This window comes from Platalea leucorodia (assembly GCF_965183815.1).
Source record: "Platalea leucorodia genome assembly, chromosome: 7".
Classification (NCBI taxonomy): domain Eukaryota; kingdom Metazoa; phylum Chordata; class Aves; order Pelecaniformes; family Threskiornithidae; genus Platalea; species Platalea leucorodia.
Window position 1 is genome coordinate 28,002,679 of NC_138829.1, and position 27,688 is coordinate 28,030,366.

General features: G+C 37.7%; 1 protein-coding gene across 1 annotated transcript in view; it reads right to left on the minus strand.

Moving 5' to 3' along the window:
• MIPOL1 (mirror-image polydactyly 1) overlaps positions 1 to 27,688 on the minus strand; it is a 195,020-nt gene that overhangs the window by 87,312 nt on the left and 80,020 nt on the right. The window contains exon 14 of the mRNA XM_082318279.1: positions 9,513 to 9,620. Within this exon, the coding sequence (XP_082174405.1) occupies positions 9,513 to 9,620 (108 nt within the window). The remainder of the gene's footprint in view (positions 1 to 9,512; positions 9,621 to 27,688) is intronic.

A 27,688-nucleotide genomic window follows, 5' to 3' on the forward strand; every position in this document is an offset into this window, starting at 1 on the left:
AATAAATTCCTTAATGCTTAGAACTGAATCAAAGTTCAATAAATATATCTGCTTTGGTTAAGAGATGTTCAGCATCTGTTAACAGGAGAGAAGGAAGACTTACACTCCTCGGGCAAGGTGAACAGACTCTTTTAGCCAAGAAGCTGTTTGTTCATTCTATCAAGACACATTCAGTGCCATTCTCGTGCAGTTGTTTACAGGCAATATGAAGCATGCTAAAATTCCTAAAGATGTACAGTGCTTTAGACAAGCATAATTAATCAGAGAGATACAACTCTTTTCAGGATCATTTTCACGACAAATGTTGTTCTGCCAATAAATGTTCGCTCTCATCCATATATTACTTTGCTTTGAAACAATTCTGAAAGACTTGGGGTCACAGTAAGAAACACCACTGCTTGGTCTTCTTTCATTTGAACAGAGTCCAAGAAATCCTGGGTAGCTGCTACGCAGAGAACACTGTACACACAAGGGCTGCCACGCCAGACAGTGCTGTCAGCGAAAGGACAGCCTTACAGATACAGGAAGGTGGCATGGCCAGTGCAGCGAGGAAGCAAAGACGAGAACTTGGGTACGTCTATTTGTTTCCTTCAATTTGAAAACAACCCAAGGCTTGAAGGAGTTCAAAATTCTAGCCCACAACGATGCCTTAGTGAACCAAGAACAGTACCAACGGCCCTGCCACCTATCCACACAGACACTCAGTGACATCACAAGCTGATCACTGAAAATCACGCAAGTACTAATGTTACCAAACGTCATTTCTCTTCAGCTCCCAGGTAGATGTTTCATATAACTTAGATTTATCAGACTCTGGAAGCCTGTGTTTCTAAGAGGATTCTGGATGACTTCACTCTCAGTGAAGGGCAAGTGTCTCATCTCATAATTTATTTCCCATGTTTTGCTTATTTGCATTATTTGCTTATGGCACATTTAAGCAATTATTTTAAATTTCAACTCCCTATACAAATTCAGATACTTTTGGTCAATGAATACAAATATCTATCAGTGCTAAAACATTAATTACCAGATGGGAGGAGACTGTCACTAAGAATGTAGTTGCCACTCGTGAACAACGATTTTGTCAAGATCTGCATAACTAAATAAAGCCTATCAGCCTGGATGGCTACAAAAAACAATTAACAAAACTGGCAACTGAAAGCGATACTAGTAGATCAAATTTCTGAACTTAGCTTTTTGACTCATGGTCAAATACATGTGCTAAGTTAGTCACTTCCTGCCTACGGAGGATACACGTAAGCAAACTGTTACGCTCCTAAATAAACGACAGCAGATGAAGGAGAAATGCCTGGCTGAGGATCTCCGGACCTGAACTGACCAGAGGACCAGGTTATGACATCTGGCTCAAAGGAACAATTGGGACCAAGGAAACTTCAAATAACTGCTTTAAAGACCACTTGACCAGTGCTCACATTTTTTCCACTGGGACTGAGGGGGGATGTTGGTCACTGTAGGATTATACAAGTTATTTTCTTTCTCTCCATACATACAAATAACTGGGCGGGTTGTCAGAAGTCTGTAGCAATAGCTTTTGGAGACACTGCAACTTAAGCATAAAGGAATGCAGAAAATTAATATTGAAGTGGAACATGGACAGAATTATTTCTGCAGGAGTTGTACAGGGCCTCAGTTCAGTGTTCATTTATGGCACGATGCACTGGCTTACACCGATATCCTCTGAGGTTTACAGTACTATTTAATAACACCAGCCATAAAGTGACTAATCATGTTTCTAGCATGGATAAGAGCTGAACAGACTTGGGTCTAACCTTAGTGACACCCTTTAAGACCTTGTGATTAAGTGCTTTTGGGTGCAGCATAAGCAAAGGGTCTGTTCAATGCAATTAAGATTGCAACTGTATCTACTCTGTCTGATAAAGTGTCTAGGAAGCAGTGACTGAAGAAAAATGTTTGTGCATTCTTACCCACATCCAGATTGTCCACAGCATGTTCCGAGTTTTACTAGTTCTTTTATTTCCACCTCCACTATGTACTTAAAAGCAATTCAATCATTCAAACTTCAGCAAACTTCCACTCTAAAAATTAATAGTGATCTCATGTGCTTTACAACAAATTTTACTGACAGGGTGGCAAATTTGTTTCTCACATTGCCCAGGCATTTAAATGAGGGCACATATTGCTTTAGGGTAGCTACTGGAGAGTGAAATGAAATCATGGCTTCCTACAACCTGAACTGGACAACTCTTCTGAAAGCAGAAGAAAAGAAGCAGCGCCTTTCTTAGTAGAAGAAACTGAACTACTGAAACGGCTCTTGCACAAAGTTAGAGATTGCAGCTTACTTTGATAAATCCTCTAGTATTTTATCCTCCTGTAAGTTATTGGAAGAATAGCATGAAGAACCTTTCAGGATTAGTTGTAACATCATATTATTTGCTGGAGATGATAACCTCCAAGTAGCCTGTTAACTATTCCCATTGTTCCTGAAACATTCCTGTAGTTTCAGAAAAATAGATATAGGTCATAAGTAAATGCAAGGGCACAGTGTATCTCCTCGCACTGAGAAGAAGATCTGCAGTCTACTTCTCCCCTTGTACTTCCAATATGAAGCTGGCGTCCCAGTCTTTGAACATCATCGAATCATAGAATGCTTTGGGATGGAAGGGACCTTTAAAGGTCATCTAGTCCAACCCCCCCACAATTGGCAGGGACATCTACAACTAGATCAGGTTGCTCAGAGCCCCATCCAGCCTGGCCTTGAATGTTTCCAAGGATGGGGCATCTACCACCTCTCTGGGTAACCCGTTCCAGTGTTTCACCACCCTCATTGTAAAAAATTTCTTCCTTATATGTAGTCTGAATCTACCCTCTTTTAGTTTAAAACCATTACCATCGCTATCGGCCCTGCTGAAAAGTCTGTCCCCATCTTTCTTGTAGGCCCCCTTTAAGTATTGAAAGGCTGCAGTAAGGTCTCCCCAGAGCCTTCTCTTCTCTAGGCTGAACAACCCCAGCTCTTTCAGCCTTTCCTCATAGCAGAGGTGCTCCATCCCTCTGATCGTTTTTGTGGCCCTCCTCTGGACCCACTCCAACAGATCCATACCTATAAATTAATTTGCAAATGTGATAGCAGTCCCTTTAATAGGTAGCAGCACATGACATCCAAAATGAAAAGCGTCATTGCTTTAGGGTAAACTCCACAGAGTGAGCTCTCAAGCTGAGCTTTCACAGGTTGATATTCTGTTAGATGCAGAGGCAACAGTGCATACGGGCCAGAGGAATTCATAGCAAAATGTGAGAGAAATAGGTGGATTGTCCAACATGAATATTGCCGAGTTGCTTCATTGAAAACAAAAAACAACCACTCTGAAGTAATCACAGTATTTTAAAGCATCTTTTACCAAGCAATAACACCACACCAACAAGTAGATCAACAGCAAGTTTTAAACTCTTTGCAGAGTAATGTCTAGTTACTCTGTAGCTAGAAACTGGAGAAAGGTGTAACACCCACTTCACCAGTGGGTAACATAGCTATTCATCTGTTAGCTATAAAATATTGGTAATCAGCAGCCGGTTTCTATCACTACACAGCACTGCAGTTAACAACAGTGCCACAGTCGAAATGGCTGAAGCTGGCAGAGTGGTGTTCTGGATGGGGCTGGGCCTTGCCAAGTTCAAAACTTATGTTCTAGGTTTCTAATAAATCAACCTGATCTCTGTTGCCTCATGTAAAATGATTATGAAAGTATTGAAAGGCTTTTCTCTAAGAGTTTTCTAGGATGCAATTAATAACTATAATAAAATGTAAAAATTGTACGCTGAACTAGAATTTGAATAGAAGAGATGAGATTGGAATCTCAGTTTCCCACCACAGGTTCAGGCAAGTTTCCCTGGATTACAGAGCATTTCAAAAGCGTATGGCTCTGTCAGAAACAAATCAGAGGCTTCATAGCCATAAATCAGCTCTAAACTCACTAAAATGAAGATCTGAAGCTTCAGCTCTGAAGCTCTAAAAATAAAAACATTGTTAGAATTGCTTAGTTTTTGTAGATAAGGGCCACAGTTACTATCTTCTGAAAGAAGCACTTTATTTCAGAGTCAATATTATATGCCTAAATAGCATGAATACTCCATGCTCTTCAACAGTAGCAAACATTTTAAGCTTCATGTTAAAGCTTTTCTTAATTTTTTTTTAAGCTCTTATGACACCAGATTCTCCTGGGATCGTGCTCTTCATGGATGATACATTGACTAGTCAGCTGGAGTTGTTTTTGTGGTTGGCATTGTCAAGCAGATATGGAAAAATGGTTTCTACTCCAAGAATCTGGGAAATTCTGGGAATCGAAACAGAGCTTAATACAATTTATGAAAGGCATCAGGGAGTACTTAAATTAAGTCTTCTAGAGTGGCTTTTTCACAGGCATCATCACTGGAACAACTACCAAACTGCTATGCACGGTGGATTTCCTGCCCTTGACACAATTCTTGTGCATCAGAAGAAAGCAGAGAGATCAGCTACAACTGCTTTATGACACTACTGTAGATGAATTTCTGACAGCTCCTTTAGGTCACTTTCTTGTGTGTGACTAAATTTATGATATTCTCAATAAAACCATGGAAGCATGTAGGATGAATTCTACAGAGAATCACAACTAAAAAGATTGATTAGTCACAAAAAACAAAACAAGCCGATCATAACCGAAGATTAACATCTTAACAGCTCTGAAGGAGATTAACAACCTTTACAAGTTCTATTGACATCATAGTCGGATGGAGTAAACTCATTTAGTCACTGAAGGGCACCTGATTTGTGTATCATCATGAAACAGCCCTCCTCTCCATTTTGAGACTTTGGCTTGGAAGTAAAATTAGTTTGTCTCTCTGATCTTTAAAGCAGATTAATAGCTGCTTTAAGAAGAATGTATCATGTAATTAAAAATTATAAAATAAATCAGGCCTGTGGGAAAAAAGTGACCTCTCCCTATGTGTCATTCAAATCCAGTTAAACATTTTCATGAATTTTCACATTAAGTTATTTGTTTCACAAGACTTATTTCCTATTCTTCTTCAACTGAGTAAAGAGGACATTCACACTGGCAAAATCTTTTCTTTAGGAAAATGTAATATTTAAAACTCTGCATTTTAAAACTACACACTACAAAGCTAACAACGATAAAATGACCCACAACAATATTTGAATACTAATGAAAAAATAGCAGTTCTTCAACTTTTCTATGTTTAATTGAATCAGCTATTTCAGGGTATTGTGGGAATACATTTACCAGAATCAGTAGAGACCAAATGTTAATTATGAAGGCCAAGCACAAATGAATAATCTTATGTATAGACCCTGACACATTAGAACTGCAAAGCACTCTGCAGATCTTATTTTATGAAAATGTACTAAGAGCGCAAATGTATAGGCCCTTAGGAAGCAATTATCCCTAAAAGATTTAGCTATAATTCAATCTGAAATATTATAAGAGATTTTTCTAAAATGGTTTCACAAAGAAGAGGATTATTTTACTTTAACTATGGAAATAGGGGTGCACATGCTTCTCTGAATGACCTCTGTGCAGTTGTGGGCATTGCCTGGAGGGAAGATTTGAAATTGGCCTTTTCGTTCAATTAATACAATCCCCTATGACCAATAAGAATATTATAAAAATTAGGAGTACCAGTTTGGCATTGTGGGACTGAATCGCCCACATCATTACGAGGAATGTTCTGTGCAATAAATACATTAAATATGGAAATTTTAAATCATGTACTACTAATATGTATGACAGAGATTGTTAGGAAGAGCTATCTTACTAAAGACATGCAGATGTTATATTGCACAATGTCCTGGTTTCAGCTGGGATAGAGTTAATTTTCTTCTTAGTAGCTGGTACAGTGCTGTGTTTTGGATTTAGTATGAGAATCATGTTGATAACACACTGATGTTTTAGTTGTGGCTAAGTAGTGCTTGCACCAGTCAAGGACTTTTCAGCTTCCCGTGCTCTGCCCGGTGCACAAGAAGCTGGGAGGGGGCACAGCCAGGGGGGCTGACCCAGCCTGGCCAAAGGGCTATGCCATACCGTATGACGCCGTGCTCAGCATATCAAGCTGGGGGGAGTTGGCCACGGGGCAGCGATCACCACTCGGGAACTGGCTGGGCATCGGTCAGCAGGTGGTGAGCAACTGCATTGTACATCACTTGCTTTGTATATTATTGTTATTATTACTACTATTTTACTTTATTTTATATCAATCATTAAACTGTTCTTATCTCAACCCATGAGTTTTCTCACTTCTACTCTTCTGATTCTCTCCCTCATCCCACTGGGGAGGAGAGGAGTGAGCAGCTGGGTGGTGCTCAGTTGCTGGCTGGGGTTAAACCAAGACACACAATAAGATGAAATGGCACAGTATAAGTCTATACAGCATGCCTTATGTGTCAAATGTTTCATTCACCACATGATCCTCAGGTGTGACATGGGATCTAAAAGTGTAAAAACAAAAGTATGCAAGAGTGCTTACATCATCTTTGTGATTTCCAGATCCTGGACCTGGCCAATTTAGTGCCACCACACCTCTCTCATGGTTACAATCTGTCTCTCTGCTGCTTTGCCTCTCAGGATTCTACGGGCTGCTACTGCCTCAAAGAATGGTGTCAGCAGCCCTGTGAGCTAATATAACTAAAAATAAAGCTGAAAGCTTGCAGCTTATCTTACCTGCTAGACCATACCATCAGTAGAATGAAATGGGTTTTTTGTGGATTGGTCTTACACTTTTTTCCTTCTAAGCAATTCACTATTGTGAGATGATTTTAAAGGTAAGACAGAAACAATACCCGCTAGGTTTTGTTGTTAAGTGCATTTCAGGACCCCACAGAGGTAATGATCTCATCTTTTATCACAAAATTTCATGCCATCCTTAATCTAGCTGATCCTGATTACTGTATTTTTATCCAGTTAAGATTGCAAGTACCCTTGCACCACATCCGATAGTCACACTTCTGTTACTCCCTGAAAAAAATCTAAAGCAGATCAAATTCCTCATCTGCCACCTACCACCAGAATACATCTTTTGCCAAACTGAATCAGACAACATTAATTAAGTTTAACACAGTAGGGAAAATTAAAGATTTTTAAAAAAAAAACAAACAACTTTCTTAACAGAAACTGCCCTGGACAGACACAGAAGGAATAGCTGGACTCTTTCTGCAGGACAGCTGTTTACATCCGAATTAATAGTACATAGTGCACTTCCCAGTTTGCACGTGGCAGTGGTTAAAGTAAATGTAGATCTCTGGATCATGGTGAAAATAAAAATAGTTGTGTTGATATTTAACCCTGCACCACAGAGACAAATGGCCTGTCCTATTTCTCTGAAAACAGTCATATGACCAGAGGGTGATAAGCAGCGGAGAGGAGACAGCAGGGGATTCTTGGGTCTATACATGCACTCTGCATGTAGCACTTACGATAGCTACTGAGCGCGTACAAGAGGCAGGAGGCGGCACCTAAGAACAAGAGGGTTTCACAGGGAAGGTGTGTGCCAAGACCCCACAGTGCGTTACCGGTCAGGGGGCTGCGGCTGGATATTTCTCCAGCAGGGAGCTTTGCTGCTGACGGCAGCAGGAGCGCCCCGGCCAGCCACAGCCAGGCCCAGAGCATCGGTCAAACCCATTTCTAAAAGGAGTCGCTGGCACGACTTTCATCCCTACTAGCCCCTCCATATTTTAGAGGCTGTAGCTACACTAAGGAGGGGTGATAAGCTTTTCATTTACATGAGTGCTTAGGTCAGGATGACTGTTCATATGCTGTATATCAAAGCTAAACTGCTATTGCCAGTATTTCATAGGGGCATTTTAAAGTTTTCAAAGTCAAGAATTCAACTTGACCCATCAGCCTTTTAAAACGTACTCCGATGGACCTGTCCTCAATGAAGGCAACAGTACTGAGACAAACTCTACAGAGGTACAATATTAAAAAAAGTTCAACTTTACCAAAAATTGAAAAGCATTCCTTTTTTCCTCCCCAGACTCTCATCTCTAGAAGACTACGACCAATTAACCTCTAACTTCGAAAAATCAAAAAATGCCTGTGACAGTCAGAAATTAAATTCTTTAAAGATTAGGTGCTGGGAGAGCAATATCAGGCTTAGAATGAAATCCTAGTAACACTATGAACTATTAAGTCACTTCTTGCTCTGAAAATATAATTATTCTGTAAGCATTATGTCAGGCAATATTGAATGTAAAAAGTGTAGTTTTGATAAATCATTTCTGTTTTCTAACAGAAAGACTCTGCATAATATTTTCCATGACACAGAAAAAACAAGTCAGCATGCAATTAATGAAAAACAATACTATGTTCCATAAGTAGCATGCTCAGCAAGCACTAACTTTTAGTGATACCAGATTCAAAACAATACTATTATTGTTGTCAGAAACAGCCCTAAATGTTTATGATCTCTATTTCTAGTCATCTGAGGATGGATTGCTTTCAGATTCTGAGGGCAATTATAAATCCGCGGAACATACAGCATTTGTGTGGCACACAGCCTCTCTCTGTTTATTCATTATACTTTTTTTTACTGAGAAATGTCAAACTACACAAGGATTTACCTTAATTCCTATACTTCCCATCAGTCAAATTGTTGCATGAATAATGACGTTTCCCAAATATTAAAAAACAAAAACAAAAACAAAAGAGGCGGCAGAGGAAAACCTGCCTAGAAATGAGATACATTTGGATCTTACTGCCTAAATCAAATACAGTTTTAAAACGACAACACAATATCAACAGAGTAACTTCTGTATTTATATTGTCTCTCCACTACCCATACAAGAGGCTATTAAGAATATAGTGTGTTGAATAGGTGTGCATGATGCTTGCACGTCTTACCTGGCATAGTCTCTTATTCTGGCTAGCAGTGAGATTGCTGGTTATGTAGCTATCAATTCCACTGACGTTACAATTTCCCTTTCTCAAAGCAGCAATAATCTGTCACTTTACACTGTCCTTTCTATGACCCTCTCCCGCCTCTCTGCTCATTTTTATTCTTATTGACAAGACTTATTATTCCTCCTCCCAATTCCAACTAGCTACCCTTTTGCAAATAGTAGTATCAACTATGTGGTCACTAGTAGTATAGGTCAACAATGTTATTAATATAGCACACACTGCTGGGAGCAGATCAAACAGCCATGCTTTAAAATATTAGTTTTGCAAAGGTACCATGAGGCAAATAGTTGCAGTTTTCTTCATGTTATAAAATTAATATTGCAAGGACAGACCCCAAGAATTTAGCACTAATTACCAGCCCAATAATTTGGAGGATATGTTATTTTTTTCTTGTTGTTTTCATACACAACATAAAATAAAACCATAACAGAAGGGTGCTGTATCTGTGTTTAAAGAAGGGGTTGTTGGCAAACACCATAGCTCACTTCTGCCGAAATGTACACAACTGATATATGCAGCCCAGAAAGCTGGCAGCAGGGGCTTACAACCTTAATTTGCCTGCAAGAAGAAATGGAGATTTACCTTCAGAGCACGTTCTTGATTGTTTTCAGCAGTCAGATGTCTCGTGTTGTTTGCTGAAGTCTGGTTCTGCTCTTTCAGATGATGAAGCTCCTGCTCCAGCCGTTTGCACTGCAACGAGGAAAGAATCCCATTAAGTAGAGGAGTGCGGGCATATTTTTTTCAACAAGCCAAACGAATTAACGTAAATAACCCCATCACCATTTCTGCAGTAGTGAAAGCATCAGACAAAAGCAAGTTACAATCCCAGACCAGTACTAGAGCTACGTTTTTTAAATCTGCATCCTTATTCAGTTTCTTCCTGGTCCAACTGTATGCCAAAAAAAGCTCAGTTTAGTATCAGATAAAGACATTTTGCAGAATGTTTTAAAATGTCTTAAAAATGTCAGGTTGAATTTCTGCTCCTAGTTATGCCAATATAAGGCTAGATTTTGGCTTTTATGTATTAAGTAAGTAGATATAAAGGAAGAAATACATGCTTTTAGAAAAGCAAGCAAATGAAAGACCGTCCTCCCAAATCCAGGACACAGCTTTTTATTAGAAAATATACATGTAATTTTTACACTTGTATTTTTCATGCTAAGAGATTAGTCTAATTCCCAAACACACACCACATCTTGAAAGAAAATAAGTTTTAAGATTGTTTTGTTTAAATATTTAACTTAATGACAAAGAATGAAAAATTTAACATTTGCTACTGTGTGCATACACACGTATACTTACTCCTGTCAGCCTAACATCTATTTTAAAGATTAAAGATCTGAAAATTGTGAGCTAAATTATATTTCACTGTTTTTTATAGTAACCGTAAGAGGTCTTGCCCAGTTACCTTGGTTTGAAAGAGTAATTAATTGTCAGCAGACAGTTCACTGTCTTATGAAAAAAACCCTGTTTTACAAAAAAAGCAAAACAAACCAGACGAAGTACCAGGAAGACGCAGGGGAACAACTGTTAGAACTAGGGAAAAACACGATATTACCAGGAACATTTTAAAACAGTATATTACAAGCAAGTAGTTTGCATATCACCACCAAAACCCAAAGCTGACAGATTCTGTTGGAACAAAAGACAATTAATTGATAAAAAGTATTTTAGTAAATACTTCCTGAAAACACTAGTAAGAAAGGAATGAGAATCATGATATAATGCCCATGTAAGCATTGCTGTCTCAAACGAAAGACCTGGAAACATCAGTCTCTTGTGCTATCTTAGTGACTGTGGAAGACACAGAACTGAGCTTCCCATCAAGTGTATACAACCTATTCCTGGGCAATTCAGTATGTGGGACAATGAAGCATGGCTCATGTCAACTCTAAAAAAAGAAAAACTGTGAAACAGAGAGCTGTAGGACTGCAAAAATTATAATTGAGGTCCAAGTAAAATAAGGAGTACGAAAGACAGAAATTTTAAAGACATACCAATACATACACTTCTTAAACACAAAATAAGTCCTTAACAACGTACTGCACATCAGGTATCCAGCATAGTATATAAAACAGAATGATTCAATCCTATATTTGAATAAGTTTTAAATAATTGTAGGTGTCCAGCAGTACTACTAAAAAAATTCAATTCACATATCTGTTGTTGTATTTCATTACTTCTGTTAGAAATCTGGGCTCATTTCTAACAGGTTTACTTATTTTAAAGGCAGCAAATCTCTCTGGCCTAGTGCATTCTCTCAGTGTCTGTTGTAAAGTTCCTTAATGCACAGTTTCATTTTTATTTCAAGAAAAAGAGAAAAAGACACTTTCCCATAAGATAGAGAAATACAGAAAAAATGTTAAGATACACTTGATTGCAAATATGTTTACAGACTTGAGACATTTAATGTCTATGTTTATCTCACATACACAAAAAAATCACAAATCACACAATCACAGCTGTAATTCTTTTTCCATGTCCAGCATTAAAATTATGTGTCTGCAGACATGAAGGTGCTAATAGAACTATTGAAGAACTAAACCCCGATTATGCAGTTTTCTCTACCAGCTTTTTTCTCTAGCATACATGACCTAAACACCATTTAAAAAGTAAAATCAATCACTACTTCAGGCATTATTGTGACACTTCACACATTACACCATGTAAGATCAGCAGACCTCTCACTTTTCTGCTTTGCCAACACTCTTCTTCAAAACAGTGCTTTGGCATTCCCAATTTGAAAACAGCATAGGTTTCTTACAGTAAATATTATTAAAAAGGCCAAAATCTCAATCTACCTTTAAAAGATGAATTTATATTCATGCTATTCTCTTGATTCCAAAAGAGAAAATATGCTAAGAGCAAAACCTAGCTACAGGCCCATATGGAAAAAGATCTTGATCTACAGGGCAGGTTGCACAACTAAGGGCATGGGTGCAATCTTATTCTGCTCTCCACTTCACTCCTGTGAAGACAGGCCAGTGAAATAAACAGCAGCAGTGGGACTCTAGTATCATTTAGTATATAGAGCATGTATGATAAAGATGCAACACAAGTAACATAAAATGGATGGACCTCCCTATCAAGTCAACCTTGACATGATTACATTTACATCAATCTTGGTAGCATTTTGTAATTTGTCTTTAATTTCATTTCCACTAAGAATGTTGATATCTGAAAAAAACTAGGCATATTCAATCAGCATACTGCTTGAATCCATTTTGAGGGTATCATTGAAAGAAATGGTGATCTAATTTGACCTTTGCACATAAGTGTCTTAGTATGTTGGAAACAATGTATTAACAGAAGACGTTCTGAATTATCAATTGAAATATATTTATTCCTAGCTGTCTAGGAAGTAAAATCGTTAATTATCCTGTTTGTGAAAGTATTATAATAATAGTCTTAAATGGCAACATTGCGTATATCTTACTAAAATTTTATACTCTACAACACTTTGATACCTGAACTACTTTTAACACACTAAAATAGCATTCTAAAAGCAAGCTCTCTTTTTCACAAGAACAAGAGTATATGAAATTTCTGTGTAATCTTGCTGTAAAGAAGTTTTAAAAATAGAATTTAAAACAATGCAGCCCTTCTATTCATTTGAGCCAACATTTTTTAAATTCTGTGTCATTGGTTGTTAGCAAGGTCCAGTAAAAATAGATGTTCTTTAAAAGAACATGTGTTTTTATTGGTTCACTCCAGGGCTCTAAAATGCCAACAGCTGCAAGTAAGAAACTGGATTTCCTTCTAAAAACATACATAAAAATACTTTTTGGAGCACAGTGAAGAGAAGACATCGTCCAACTCAGTACTGGCAAAAAGGAAATGTTGGATGTATCCTGTTAAAAAAGCTGAAAGCTAAAGGAAGTGTTTCATTTTAAATATTATAAATAAGAATGTCTAAATCCTGTTATCCCAAACTTGTGAAAATTCATACTTGGGAAACCTTCAAACAGAATCCCCTTCAACTCAGAGACAAAATATTTTGTGCAACACAGGTTGCCTAAACATCTGATCTGAGGTGTAACTGTGCACTTAAATGGAAGTTCCTGTACATTTAACACTTCATGAAAGATGGGTTGTTAATTGAGAAAACTGCTTCTTTACCTCAGATACTTTGAGTACATCAAAGAATACGAGAGCAGTGTAGATGGATGTCAAAGAGAATATGCCTTGATCAGAATGCTAAAGACTTTACTAACTAAAGGATATTAAAGCCTCACTATTGTGGTTTAACCCCAGCTGGCAACTAAGCCCCACACAGCCATTTGCTCGGTCCCCCCTGGTGGGATGGGGGAGAGAATCGGAAGAGTGAGAAAACTCATGGGTTGAGATAAAGACAGTTTAATAGGTAAAGAAAAAGCTGCACATGCAAGCAAAGCAAAACAAGGAATTAATTCACTACTTCCCATGGGCAGGCAGGCGTTCAGCCATCTCCAGGAAAGCAGGGCTCCATCATGTGTAACGGTTACTTGGGAAGGCAAACGCCATCACTTCCAACATCCCCCCCTTCCTTCTTCTTCCCCCAGCTTCATATGCTGAGCATGACGTCATATGGTGTGGGATATCCCTTTGGTCAGCTGGGGTCAGCTGTCCCAGCTGTGTCCCCTCCCAGCTTCTTGTGCACCCCCAGCCTCCTCGCTGGTGGGGTGGGGTGAGAAGCAGAAAAGGCCTTGACTCTGTGTAAGCACTGCTCAGGAATAACAAAAACATCCCTGTATTATCAACACTGTTTCCAGCACAAATCCAAAGCATAGCCCCACACCAGCTACTATGAAGAAAATTAACTCTATCCCAGTCAAAACCAGCACACTCACAGATGGTTACATGTCATTTTATAAAGGTTTCACACAAACAATCCACCAAGAATTAGCTTCATTGTGTGGTCTACTGTGTGCATTCAGAGTTCTGTAGCCAGAGAGGAAACACTGAAGATACAAAAAAAAAAACCCCACACCCAAAAACCTAACCAGAAAAAGGTTTTCTTTCTCTCTTCTTTCAAACCCTCATGTTTGTTCTCCTCTCTGAATATATTTCCCTCAGAAAGTCTCCTACCTTAGCTAGCCTCATTCAGGTGATAACATAGCATACTTGGCAGTGAATCTCTTTCAGCCTACTCCAAGTGTTCCTTGAGCAACCATCAATGCCCAGCTGTACCGTTTTCACTACATCATCATCCATTCCCAGCAACAGGCACTCCACCTTCTCTTTAATCATATTTCCACAGTGCAACCCTGCTGCACTCTTCTAAATGCACTCAGTCTTTCCACACAGATACCCCTGTATGCAGCACAGGATATATCACAAGCAGCCAAGACACAAAATGAAAAGCAAAGCAGGTGACATACCAAAAGGATAAGAAGAGATTCAGATCGGAAAGAAAGGACAGACAGTAAGTACACCTGTTCTTCCCTCCCATCTTCCAATTTAAACCATTAGGCTACTGGTGAGCCTTTTTTAACAAGCATCAGCTAACATGATTCAGCAGAATGAAGATGTTTGTGAGAGGCATCAGTTCAACCTGCAGCAGGTGCTGACCCCTTTCAGTGACTATCCAGGTGGAAGGGTTGAGAATGGCACAGGGAAAATCCAGACAAACTGCAAAAAGGAGCACCTGCTAAAGGGGACACTGACGGAGAGGTCAACAAGCAGACCAGAAGAATATCACTGAGTAAAGTACTTGAGGCTTACCCAGAAAGAAACTGTTAAAAGATGGTCCTAGTTCCAGGTACACAAAAGGAGTAAAGATGGTTTACAATGAATCGAGTATTTCAGAAGATAGAAAAATCAGTGCAGATAACCACTTAATAGTGTTTGGCCTTTACTAGAAAATGAGGTTGCATTAACATATCAAACATAACTTTAGCACTTGCATAAACAAATCATCTTTAACATGCTGTCAGCTTTTCAGCATTTTCTTCTTCAACTTGTACCTATAACATGTTAACATGGTGTTATGGTGCCTGCTGTGTCTACACAGATTGATGAGTTATTTTTTGATTGTTACTTAACATGATTCTTCAGTGAGGTGTTCTGAAAGTCAAAGGTACAGGCATTACACATGTGTAAAGAAAAATCTGCAAGCCGTTGGAGAAATAACATTAGTAGGGGCAAAGACGGAATACAGCAAAGTATTAACATCGAGCAGAGCAACCCCCTGCTCTCAACCATTTGGTCCCCATGCACTTTGTTTATATGAAGACACCACATATCTCCAGAGGCCTCACGGAGAAGCGTATTTAACTCTGCACTACTCATGTCGATCGGACTGTTCACGTGCTTTCAAAGAGATAAATGTTTTGCTGCACCTAGGTCCCTTGCTCTGATCTCACTGAACTAGACAGTAATGTCAGGTGCATTACTCATTTTGTATTTCAGTGCAGATCTGACCCAGAGAAAGGGTACTGTGACACTCCTTGGCTGAGGAAGCAACAGCTAAAGCTGAATATAACAGAAAACTGTAACACTTCCGTACCACAAATGCAGTCTTGGTGGCTATTTAATCCTGTTACATCTATACTTGCTTTTAATATTACTATATAGCATACAATGTTTTCCATCATCTTTCATTAAAACGAATCCAAACTAACCTCTCCTGAACTTATGGCAATATGCTAGGAAAAAAAAAAAGAGTCAACACATTATGCCATTTATATGCTAGGAAAAAAAAGGAATTGATTCGTCTCTGTTAATACAGATATGAGGGTCAAAGTCTAATGAAACAAATGTACTACGACTAAGATGAGGCCAAATTCTGCACAAAGTTCTTTCCCGAATTCTGAATTACATTTGATTGTCTCATCCAATTGGTACATACAAAAGATAGTATTTTATGAAAATGTATTTGTTCATCTAGAGTCCTTGTCAAAACCTGCAATGCTTATAATCTTAAGAATCAGCACTGGCATAAACACACAAGACTCCACCGATGAGATTGCTGAAAAAAGGGACAGTACGTAGATGGAGGTACCGCAACGTGCTTGCCCTGTTCTTGTACTCTTCCTGAAGCCTAGACTATTGGCTGAGTGGGGTCTGGGTGGTGAGACAGGTGGACCTTTGGTCTGATCTGATCCCATCCACTCAGTCTTATGTGGTCTTCGTTGTTCAATAATAGAGCTTGTACATAACCACAGTCTCCCACAAATAGCTTCATTCTGTCATTAAATTTAAGGTAACACATTTTTATTCAAGTCAGACAAAAATTAAAAGTGAGTGCTTAGTCACTTACCATGGGTCAGCTGGTGCATAATTACTTGATTGCATATCAGGGCCTTCACTTTAAACAGTGAGTACTCTGTTACGTTCTGTGGACTTTTATGCATGAAGACCTTGCTGAACTGGGATCTCAATTACTGAAGTAGTGAGAAATAAAAATAACCTAGTTCCTACTGAGTAACTTGGGAAAATGGTTTATGTCCTCCAAATTATGGGAAAGTAGGAGTCCATCTGAATGGCAGATGAACTATTTTCAAATTGTTTCAATTTTTTCCTTTATACATTTTAATGAAAATGCTCATCAGTAAAGTAAATGACACACAGTATCGTGATGGAAAATGCACAAGTACTGTTAAAAGATGAGCTTATGGGATACCAAGATCCTACTCCTACACAGCATAATGCTTTTGGAACTGATAAATTGCAGATACATTTTGAAATTAGTTAACACATATTCACTCCAATGAACAACTGAAGTACAAATAATTATTCTAGACACCAAACATGAAAAAGATAAAGAACCATGACTACTTCTTCAACTCTTATATTAAGTCAGCACCTGTGGAAACGTGAATACTATAAACAACTATGTGAAGCAAACAAAAACAATTCAACTGATTCTTCTCTTAGTTTATTACTTTGTTCGCCTTTTCTTACTTCGTTTATAATGATCTGCACTTCAGAGTAGCTCCCAGCTCAAAGATGCCAAATGGAATGCAAGTGTTCTCAGTTCGACAGCCCTTCTCTCCCCCTCCCCTCAATATTTTTTTTATTGAACAGTCTGCCCCTTGTCCCAAATTCATCACGATTTCTGGAGAGGCAAACATCTTGCGCCACTTGGATGCTGCACAACTCTTTCCTTTGCAGACAAAAATAATACCAAAGTCATCCAGTCAAAACACAAACCAACCTTTGGTGTCACTGTGAATTATGTACTTTGAACTGCAGATGTTTGGAAGCACTTGTATTTATATAAATAGATTTTATCCTTTTTCTTCTAAAATAATAATTTTAAAAGAAATAAAGACATAAATGAGTTTCTACATAATAATCACTAGAAAGATTTTTCCATTAAATTATAATTTTGAATTAAGGTTTTCTAGCCTCTGAAAGAAAAGACTTTTCTTCAAAGTTCTGGCAAACCATCAATAAATGTGTTTAAATGATTATTTATACAATGCCCAGCAGCTTAGAACTACTGGGATTTCAAGAAAGAGAAGTGCTTTTGTAGAGCTTAGGCCTCAGAAACATATGCATCTTTAAAAATTTATATTCTATTAGTAAGAGAAACACTTAAACGTAAACACTTTTTTTTTGCAGCAGTACAATGGTGTCTTGCTCCATCAGAAGCCACAAAAAAAAAAAAAAGCATCAAAATACAAATGAAACATTTTTGTCTTCCTTGTCACCATGAGCCAGTTGGAACCTGCAGCATTAAGGCAGATAATATGCTGTATACATGACTTGATTTCCTCCTACCATTCCTTTCCCTTTCTATTTCTGAACACTTGAAAATGCAGCTAAACAAGCTTTCATTTATTTTCATTTGAACAGTAAAAGGAACTGCAAGTGTACAGAAAGAAATTCAGAAAATTCAGATGATAAAGTTTAACTGTTTCCACTCTTCATGTTAACAACCCTTACCTGCACAGCTATTCAACAGCACTGAGTAGCCCTATGATACTCACCCACCCGACTCATTCTCTATATATTATTACACTTCCTTTCAGTGATGACATTTCAAAGATCAAGACAAGCTTGATCTACTTCTCAAAGAGCTCAGCACACACAGACCTTCCTAATCAATGACACTCATTATAAAAAAATGTGCAAGGAGAAGAGAAAAGAAAGCGTGATGTTCTCGAGCTATATGTGATTCACAGGCCATTCAAGCAAGGCTCCTGTGCTGCCTGTGACTACTACTGGACTACCACAGCTCTGCTAACAGGGTGCTGCCGACAGACTCCTGATCTCCAGGAGGAAACTTAACAGCAGGAGCTGCGGAAGCCACGTAGCTGGGTCACCTTCACAGTTTCCTGTATCCACTGCATGTACGTTACCAATCTTGCCTATCTCTGATCCATTCTTTATAGTCGCTTCTAATCAGAACATAAACCCAGTAACCTGGAATCAAACATTTATTCATGAGGCTGTACTGGGTCTGAATTAAGCAAAAATGCATTCAACTAACCTAGGGGTGTTTTTTTTCCTAATTGTCTGTCATATATAAATAAGTGACTTCTGTTTTACATGGAAGTCACATTATTAATTCAATTTTTTAATTTCATGCCTATAAGTCTAATAAATAATGTATAAACTAAGCACGTAAGCTGAGGAGTAGTACGCAAGGTTAGTATGCTTGCTCACACACATGCCCCACGGCAGAGTTGTAGAAACATTAGACACTGGCACAGTACAATGAACTTCACATAGTTCGCATGTCTGTATGTTATATTAAAAAGCAAAGGAAATTACCAATACTCCCAAATAATTCAGCAAATGGAAAATACTAATGAAGATTCTCTTAAAAGCAATGAAAAAAAAATTTAAAAAGTAGATCTTTATTAGCTAAATTCTAAATCACTGAACCAAGGTCTGCAAGTACAATAATGCTTAGACTAGGATCAGTTTTACTTTCGATGCATGGCAGCAATTCCAGCACATAGATTCAAGAGACAATTTCAGACTAGAAACTTCTCCATAGAAAATAATTCAGAGTAACTAACCTCAACATCTTTAAAAACATTTAAAAAATAAAATTTTACAACACCAAAGAGGTCTTGGAATAAATTTGCCATTAAAGCAGGACATGGATTAGTATACTACTTACAAGAGAACCAGGACTGAAATACCCTACACTGACTACCTGAAATAATTTCTACCCTGGTTGAGTCGTAGGTAGTACTGCAAGAAAGGTCCCAAAGAAGCCAGTCAGAGCAGCTGAATATTAAAATACTCTTCTGATCTTCTTTTACTTATGGTCTTAGTATCCATTTTCCAAGTCAATGCGACTCCCACATACTCATTTACACACTATTTGCAAGACAACTTTGGTCATTCTAAACTCCTGTGCTAACTACCGTGCGATTCATCAGCACACTGAGCTGTAATATTATGAAATGGGCTACTGCAGTCACAATACTTAGTAATGCAGATAACCTAATATACCACTGATTTTTTGTCTTCAGTTAGATAGGGACAGATTCCTCAGTAGCCAGGCACTTCTTCATCACATGGGCTCAAAAAACAATATTATTTTATTCCTGTAGATTTGTAGATCCTACACACATTCTTTCTAATATGGAAATATAATCACAGAATCACAGAATGGTTGAGGTTGGAAGGGACCTCTGGAAGTTATCCTTCCTGATCCTCCTGCTCAAGCAGGGCCACCTAAAGCCAGCTGCCCAGGACTGTGTCTAGATGGTTTTTAATATCTCTAATGAGGGAGACTATAAAAGGACTATAAAAGACTATGTATCCCTAATAAAAGGAAGGAACACAAATACCAGAAAGCCATGGACTTTATTTTTTAATAGCTGTTTTATTTTTTTGTTTTATTTATCCTCTTTCGTTGTTGAAAGAAGGAAACATAAGTCTTGCCTCTCCGTTTTCTTTAGTCTCTCCCTCCTTCAAATGAAACATCTTTCCTCCTTTCTTTTGCACAGCAGAAAATACACATACTCTAATTCTCAATTCTCATCTTGGCCTGTGTGAGGTCCATTCCACTGCACTCTCTCATTTTTGCATCATCTTGTTCCCATAAATATTCTCTTTATTATGCGATTCTTCTCAATGACTCTTCTTAACTTATGTGTTTAGTGATGCTTTAACTCTTGATAAACATTGACTAATCACTTTTTCCAACACTTAAATACTTTTTCCAACACTTAAATGAAGTTAGTAAATAGGACTTTCTTGTTTTATGGGATGAGATATTAGCACAGAAAGTTTAAGAAGCTTAATCAACCAACAAGATCATGTCAGAACTGGGATTACTACACCCCAAACCTTTGCTTTACTCACTTAACCAAATGATATGGAGATATTGCTTCCCGTGGCCACGTGTTTTGCTGGCTCCTCAGAAAAGCAGTTAGTTCCAATACAACCAGATGGCCCGTGGCCAAGAGACAGCTTGTCAAACATCTGACACAACACACCATGACAGATACCTGATAATGGCTTTTGTTTAAAGCCTGAAGTTACCCCCAGTTAATAATCCACAGTGTTGGTACTCAAAAAATATATACAGTAGAATAGAGGTAGTGAAGGTGTGAAAGGTGTATGAAAAGGAGAAATTTTAGAGAGAAACATTTACAGCCTGATCTTCCAACTAGATCTAGAAATTAGGAATCTGATTCTCAGATATATGCAAGGCACCCAGCTGCTGAGAGAGATATCTTTTTAGAGAGTGTAACCTTGTTTAATTGAACATAACTAATATTAGTTGACAGGAAAACAAAATTTGGTAAACAATCTGTCATTCTAATGAGCTGGTTTTCAACTAATCTTCAACGGATTTTCTTAAAATCCATATGCAAACAAGACTATTGCCTAAACGTTAAGTTGGTATTTACTACACAAAAGGACAGGAATACTCGTCCATTGTTAAATATCATCACATTATTCGAGAAAACAGTATCATGGATCACTGTATAGATGCCACAGTTTTTTAATCTCTTTATTCAGATATTGTAATCATGGGATTGCAGGTGTTCCTCGTAGTACACACTATCTGTTTGTCCTGATAAATACCATACTCTCAATTGAGCCATCAGCTGCTTAAGTGGCAGTTCTTCAATTTTTTGTTGTGTAATGTGTGCTCCCAAAACTTCTTTAATGTGTACTAAAAGCTTTAAACTAGAGATTATAACAAACTGGAACAGCTAACTAGGTAGGTGAAAGCACAAAGCTCTGCAGATATGTCAGGGATGAGAAACACTTTTCGAATAAATGACCTGAATCAGTAGTATTTGCTGTTTGTCCATGGAAGTAATGGAAGTAACATGCTTTTTTAGGAAACTTCAATACTAAAGATCACAGCTATCTGAACAGACTGAGAATAAGTATGAAAATGGAGTAACTAATTATAAATCATCAAATGATAATTGTGAAATCAGTTTCTTTCTCAACAATACACACATCTAGGTAACAGCAAATACATAAAATCTATATTTCAGATATCTTTTCAAATTTACTCATATGCACTGAAAAGTGGAATAAAAATATTTAAAAAAAAAATCAAGAAATTAATCAGCTTTGCGTAAGCTTAAAATGAATCATACATAGAAGACAGACACCCCACAAAGAGATGTTTAAAAAAGTAAACAAAAGCTCTGCAAAACTAAAACAAACCCACACGTTTAGAAATCATGTATTGCTCAGCTTCAGTAATACTGAGAAACGTCTGTATGATTTTGGTACACGAATAAGATTTTAACTCTGTAACAAAATTTAATTTTAGCTTCACTGAAGTGTTTTACAGGGATCGATGTGACTAGCTACCCAAAATAGATGCACACTTCTCAAGAGGATTGACCATGCAGCTTTGAATTAACAGCCACCTAAAAGCTTTCAGATACGTTACTGAACAGCAGAAATGCTTAAACCTAAAATCAGCTGCCTTTGACATGTGCAATTACCAACATTGCCCTCATCGAACTCAAAGCCTCCCGGCAACTTCATCCCTCATGTGTAGAGGGTAGGACATGCTAAGCAGGGGGAAAAAAAAAAAAAAAAAAAAAAAATCAAGAAAAACACAAAGATAGAAGAATGTTATGACAACTTCTGAAAGCAAAGTGATGGGCCTGCCTGCCAAAACAAACAAAACGGGTAAATGCATGACTACTGCTGAGAAGTGTCTGGATACCATAGAAGACAACACACACGACATAAAGAGAACATGTAAGGAGACACACAGCTGCTGGCTAGCCCCACAGTAGAAAGCAGGCTGATATGACTATTTAGCACAAGGGATTAACAACGATTTTGCTGTTTCTTCTGGGAGGCTGGCACTGGATGCTTTAATTTTCACGGTGAGATTTTCAAGACTAGTTTTGCAGACTGGGATTCAGTTAAAGTCCTAACATTTTGATTATGAACGGGACTTCAAGCAATGAGACTGAAAAAATGCTTGCAGATTGAGAAAGAATACTTTGTCTCAAAGCTACAGGAGATGAAGGAGGTAAACTCACAGAGAGGGCTGGTGTTCACACCTGCCCTGAACACAACCCAGCAGAGCTCCTTCAGGCAAAAAAGAGTGAAATCTATTGTCTCCTAACGTTGCTGGGATCTGTAATACAATCTCTGAGATATGAAATTCCTCATCATGATTACAACATGACTTGGAAGGAAATCTTACCTGTTGGTGACAAGTCATCTCATGAGACAACTAGGAGCAAAGTGTTCATAGCCATTCTTCTGATACAAAGCTTTACTCTGTTTTTTGGGTTTTATCTAAACTCGTAATACTCTTGCAGATAGCAGAGAAAGGTGTTACAGCTAATTAAGAAATAAGCAACTCAGCATAACTGAAAGATGACCAGTAACTGCAGCAGAACTTTGGTTAATATACTTAGATTTACATGTTTATAGCTGCTAATTCATGAACTAGACATAATTTTAAAACTCCCCTCTCTCTCAAAAGGTAGTTACCAATTCTATGTTATCAACAATATAAAACATACATTCAGAAGCATTACTGCTGATTATCCTGCATCAGCACATTACACCAATGAAATATCCTGGAGTTAGCCACTTGTTGTATTCTGTATTTCTGACAACAATTCCAGAATTGCAAAAAGTTGCCATCCTTTTATGATTTAATTACGGTTCTTCATCCACAGTTAATTGTTTTTTGTTATAGCTAAAAGTATGATACTTTTTACACAACCACAGCTTCTTAAGTGCCTTTAAGTATTTGAATTGTGTCATTTAAAAAAGTATTTTCAATTCAAAAGTAAACTATAAATCAGAATATGATATTTTGTGCTGACTTTGTGTATACCCACAGTATACTCAACAGTAAATACCTTAAAAAAACTACTGAAAAGAATGACAAGAAAACATTAATATCAGAAAGCATGAACAAGTTCCCTGACAACAGCATCTTACAATCACATGGAGACCACATGCAACAGGAAAGCCTGTCCTTCATCTGCAGTAGAGGGTAATGGAAGCTAATTTTTTCTTGTTCTCAAGCAACTCGGCTTGAAAAATAATTAACAGTGAATAAACAGACCATGGAAAAGAGGGTAAATCCTAGATACTCACCATCTGAAGCACGAAACAGTAAAGCCATACAACAAACAAATGTAGGCATACTTGGTGAACGAGACATAGATAAGTTAATGCTACTGTGAAATCTTTCTTTCATAAAGAGAATATTGATAGATTTTCTTGTTCCACTTTTTTTGCCAGGGCCACTACATACTTTAGACCAGAATATGTAAAATAACTTCATCAAGCCTGAGGACTTCCAGAAATTGATTAATGGTTTCACAACCAAAGGTCACAATGTCCAGACCAAAGCAAGAGGGAAAATTGCTGTTGTAATTGTTACCTGTTCAGTTAAAAACAATTAAAAATCTAGAAAGAAATTGAAGTAACAAAACTGTTTATTAAGTCCTAAATTTCAGTCACAATCATCTACCATTCTGTTGAAAATGAGCACTCAGCTTATCATCATTACAATAATTTTTTCTTACATCCTCTGTTACTGCCAGAACTAAACTTCTTTACTCACCACCTCTTTTTACCGCTTAAAACACATGTTGAATCATAAGGATGACTGTGGAGGGTATTGCAATGCTAGAAGATAGGTCAATATTTCACTTTAGGGACTCTGGGAAAAAAAAAATGAAGTCAACAAAAAGCAGCTCTATTCATTCTTCTTCGCTCCAGGTCCCACAATATTCTTAGTCAACTACTGATGTTGTGGTAGTGGCACAATCAGCAATATAGTTTGGCTGCTATTCTTTGAAGATATCTCCACTGCCTAATTAAATCCAAACTTTACATTCTGTGTGTCATTTTATTTGTGATCTATGCTACTAGTTTGAAACCTATTTCTCCTTGAAGGAACCAAGTTCATTTATGTCTTGTGGACAGGTCCAAAATCTTCACCAGAAAGGTCTGCATATAAAGTAGTCTAATAATTTTCAAAGTAAAAAGGCTGAACGCAAACATACTGGAATACTTTCTCCCACAACATTGATAGCTTTTACTTCCCTTTCGCTATTTTTCCATTTTGTTAATAAATCTGATTCTCATTCTTGACATCACCTCATTTTTATCCTTAATCCTGTAATACACTAGCAGAGCTTTAATCTAACTAATTTTTAAAAATTTTCTTGGATTAAATGGATTTTTTCCATTTCTATACTTATAAATAATGAAGCTTTGAACTTTTATCTGAAGTTCTCAATGACTCTCAGAAATTTTCAATGAAGAAACACAATTTGCACACTACTTTGCACTGGGGGCACAATCTGTAATTACCCTCATCTGCCTCTACTTCTTATGCTTTGTTTTGCACCATGGAGTGCTATCTGAGAACATGAACTGTATTCCTTTTTTGATCAAAGCAAACTCAAAGATGCACTCCAGGAATGCACCTAGTGCATTCTGACACAAGTGAATATTCAGTTCATAGGACCTGTCCAAAGTAAAAAACAAACAAACACACACACACCCCCTGAAACATGTCAACGTGGATGTCAGATGCTGAGAACTATTTCATACTCCAGGTTCATTCCTATTTGTTCACATTACTTACTAATACAGACATAATCAAGCAAATAGCTGCAACTGTGAACATGCAAGTGGCAAGTGGGTAAAAGCAAGGAGGGAAATGAACACACAAGTCAGATACGTTAACTTTTCAGACTCCACATTAAATATAAATATGAAAGACAAAAATCCTGTTTGTCACCTCTCAGTAGAATTTTTACGCAAACTCCTCTGGGTATCCAAAATAACAAAGTATATTTGCAGAAAGATTTCTTAGAAAGTTGCCTAAGAAAACCAGCATTTAATATGAAACACACAGATTTTTTAAAAATTATTTTCAAGAAAATCCGAGACATTTTATCCAACAGGTAAGCAAACTGAAATACAATTCAACACTCAGTACCTAACTTGAAACTGTGAAGTGTTAAGTACCGTGGAAAACTTACTTCAGGTACCTCTACAATAGTCCTGGTACCTATAGAACTTATTGCATGCACTGTGATTCAGTGTCTTTGTCAGAAGGAATACTATTAGAATTCTGCTTGTATCACATTGGAAATTTTCTCTATGGGTTGTTGCTACTGAAACAGGCGATCGATAAGCATACAAAACATTTTTCCTCTCTGTCATCCTAGGGTTTTGGCATTAAATATTTAAATTAATTCTAGAAATTGGTTTGGAAGTCTAAGCTGTGTGAACCTAGAGCTTAGCACCATGACAGATGAGTCAAATAGCAATTAATCAAACAAGCTTGCATGCAAATTTACTATCATTTTCCAAGGGGTGAAGAGTTTCTAGGTACTGAAGAGAAGATGAATGTTCAACTGGAAATTCATTAAAGTTTACAATTAAAGACACAAAGCTTGACCATGCCCTCAAATACCATGCAGACATGTATTTTCTGAATTCTGCACAACACATTGTTTGCAGAGGAACAACAGGTGATTTAACAATGCAAACAATAACGTGTTTCAGGGCATCATTCAGCCAAAACCTTATGGCAGTAAAAAGAAGAAATGCAGTATCAATTAAAAATTTGCTTCAGAAGTTCAAACAGTAATCCCTCTCTTCAAGGAAACATTGCATTAACATTTACATATTTACTCATACTTAGCATTCACGGACTAAATACAAAAGTTCGGTATAAGAGCTCCTTAGGGTAATTTCCTTCAGATCCTCCTCTCACTCCCACTAATGACCTACCAACTGACCTGCGCTCCCAGCTGTGAGAAGCATTAACTCAAAATCTACAAGACCCCATCCAACCAAAGCCTCGATGAAGTCAAACTAAGGAATAAGCTGCAAAATACTCACTTTCACTAGTGAAATTCTGACTCCAGTGAAATCAAAGGGAGGTTCATGCCCTACTAAAAGATACCTGACTACAAAGAAATCACAGCATCTACTACATCAATGCAAGAGACCACATGACACTACAGACACAGATGTGTAGTGTCCCCAAATCTTCTCCTATCAACCTGTTTGAACATCTGACCTCTCCTCTGCTTTCTTAAGAGAGTTACATACAGTGATCAAAGAAAACAGAGCACCTTGATGAAAGATTAAACAGGTGTTATTCTTTTGGGGAACATTCTACACAAATCAGAAAATCCAACGTAAGACATCAAGAGGATTCTGTTTGGCCAGTTTCCTCTTTATTTTAGTCTCCAGTGGACTAAAATTCCTACTTCAGAAGAAAAAAATACTTCACCATCTTCAGAACGTAGCCAAATATTTAACTGAGTATTCCCCTGGAAAATATTCATGTTCCAGCTAGCACAAATATATCCGAGGTAGAGAGTCAGAGCATACCTAATCGTCTCAGAAAGTAAAGAATTATTATAATTTTTCAAGCTGCGTTTGTTTTTAGAAGTAAGCAGCCAAACAGGGAAGAACCTGCCCTTTTGTGAGATGCAAGATTCTTGATGCTCTTCAGCATCATTCCCAATAGTTTTACTCCATGCCTCCCAACTACAGCAGTCACTGGCCCTTTGAAAATTCTGTAACTAGTGAGATTCACTTGGTTTATTCTGAGAAGCAGCAAAGAAAACACGGATTTAACCATGTTCAGTATAACATGGACTTCCTAAAACATGGATTTAGTCAAACTTTCAAAAGATTATCTTTATTTAGGTCCACGAGAAATGAAATGTGACATTATAAAGCACCGTTCCAGTGCAACACAATCAAACGGAAAACTAATATTGCTATTCACAACAACTGCTTGTGTAACTTGGCTTTTTGTGATCTTTCTTCAGGATCCCTTTTATCAGCATTACCTCCAAAGAAGAGACATCTGTGATGTTTACCTGAGGCCACTGATGTAAATACCAATAAAACGGACAGCCTTTTCTTCACCTTCTGTTTCTTTTCTCCCTGCAGTCACAGTACAACTTTTAGTGTTAAATCTCAAATTATTTTTTAAAAATCTATTCTATATTTTATTCCATATCCCTATTGCTTTCTCTGAGGACTTAGACTAAATTTGCAGGGCAAAAGGGGCACCTTGCAGATAGCTCATCTCTCTCTGTTTAACCATCCTGCTGGCAAGTAATTTCCCCATGCCTATTCATCTGCTGCCTCTCAGAGAAAAGCACTGCAAATGAGGGCAACAGGAACTTGCTGTTGCCTGCCCAAAGGAAACCAGCCATAAGAGTGAACCAGCATGGTCCCTGGATCCTCAAATTACAATAAACATCCCCTTTACCTTCACTTCCCTCCTCAAATAAGCCCATGACCAAAATCATCAGTACCTCACCGCAGCTGCCTGGTTCACAAACAACTGTGAATAGTGTCCTACC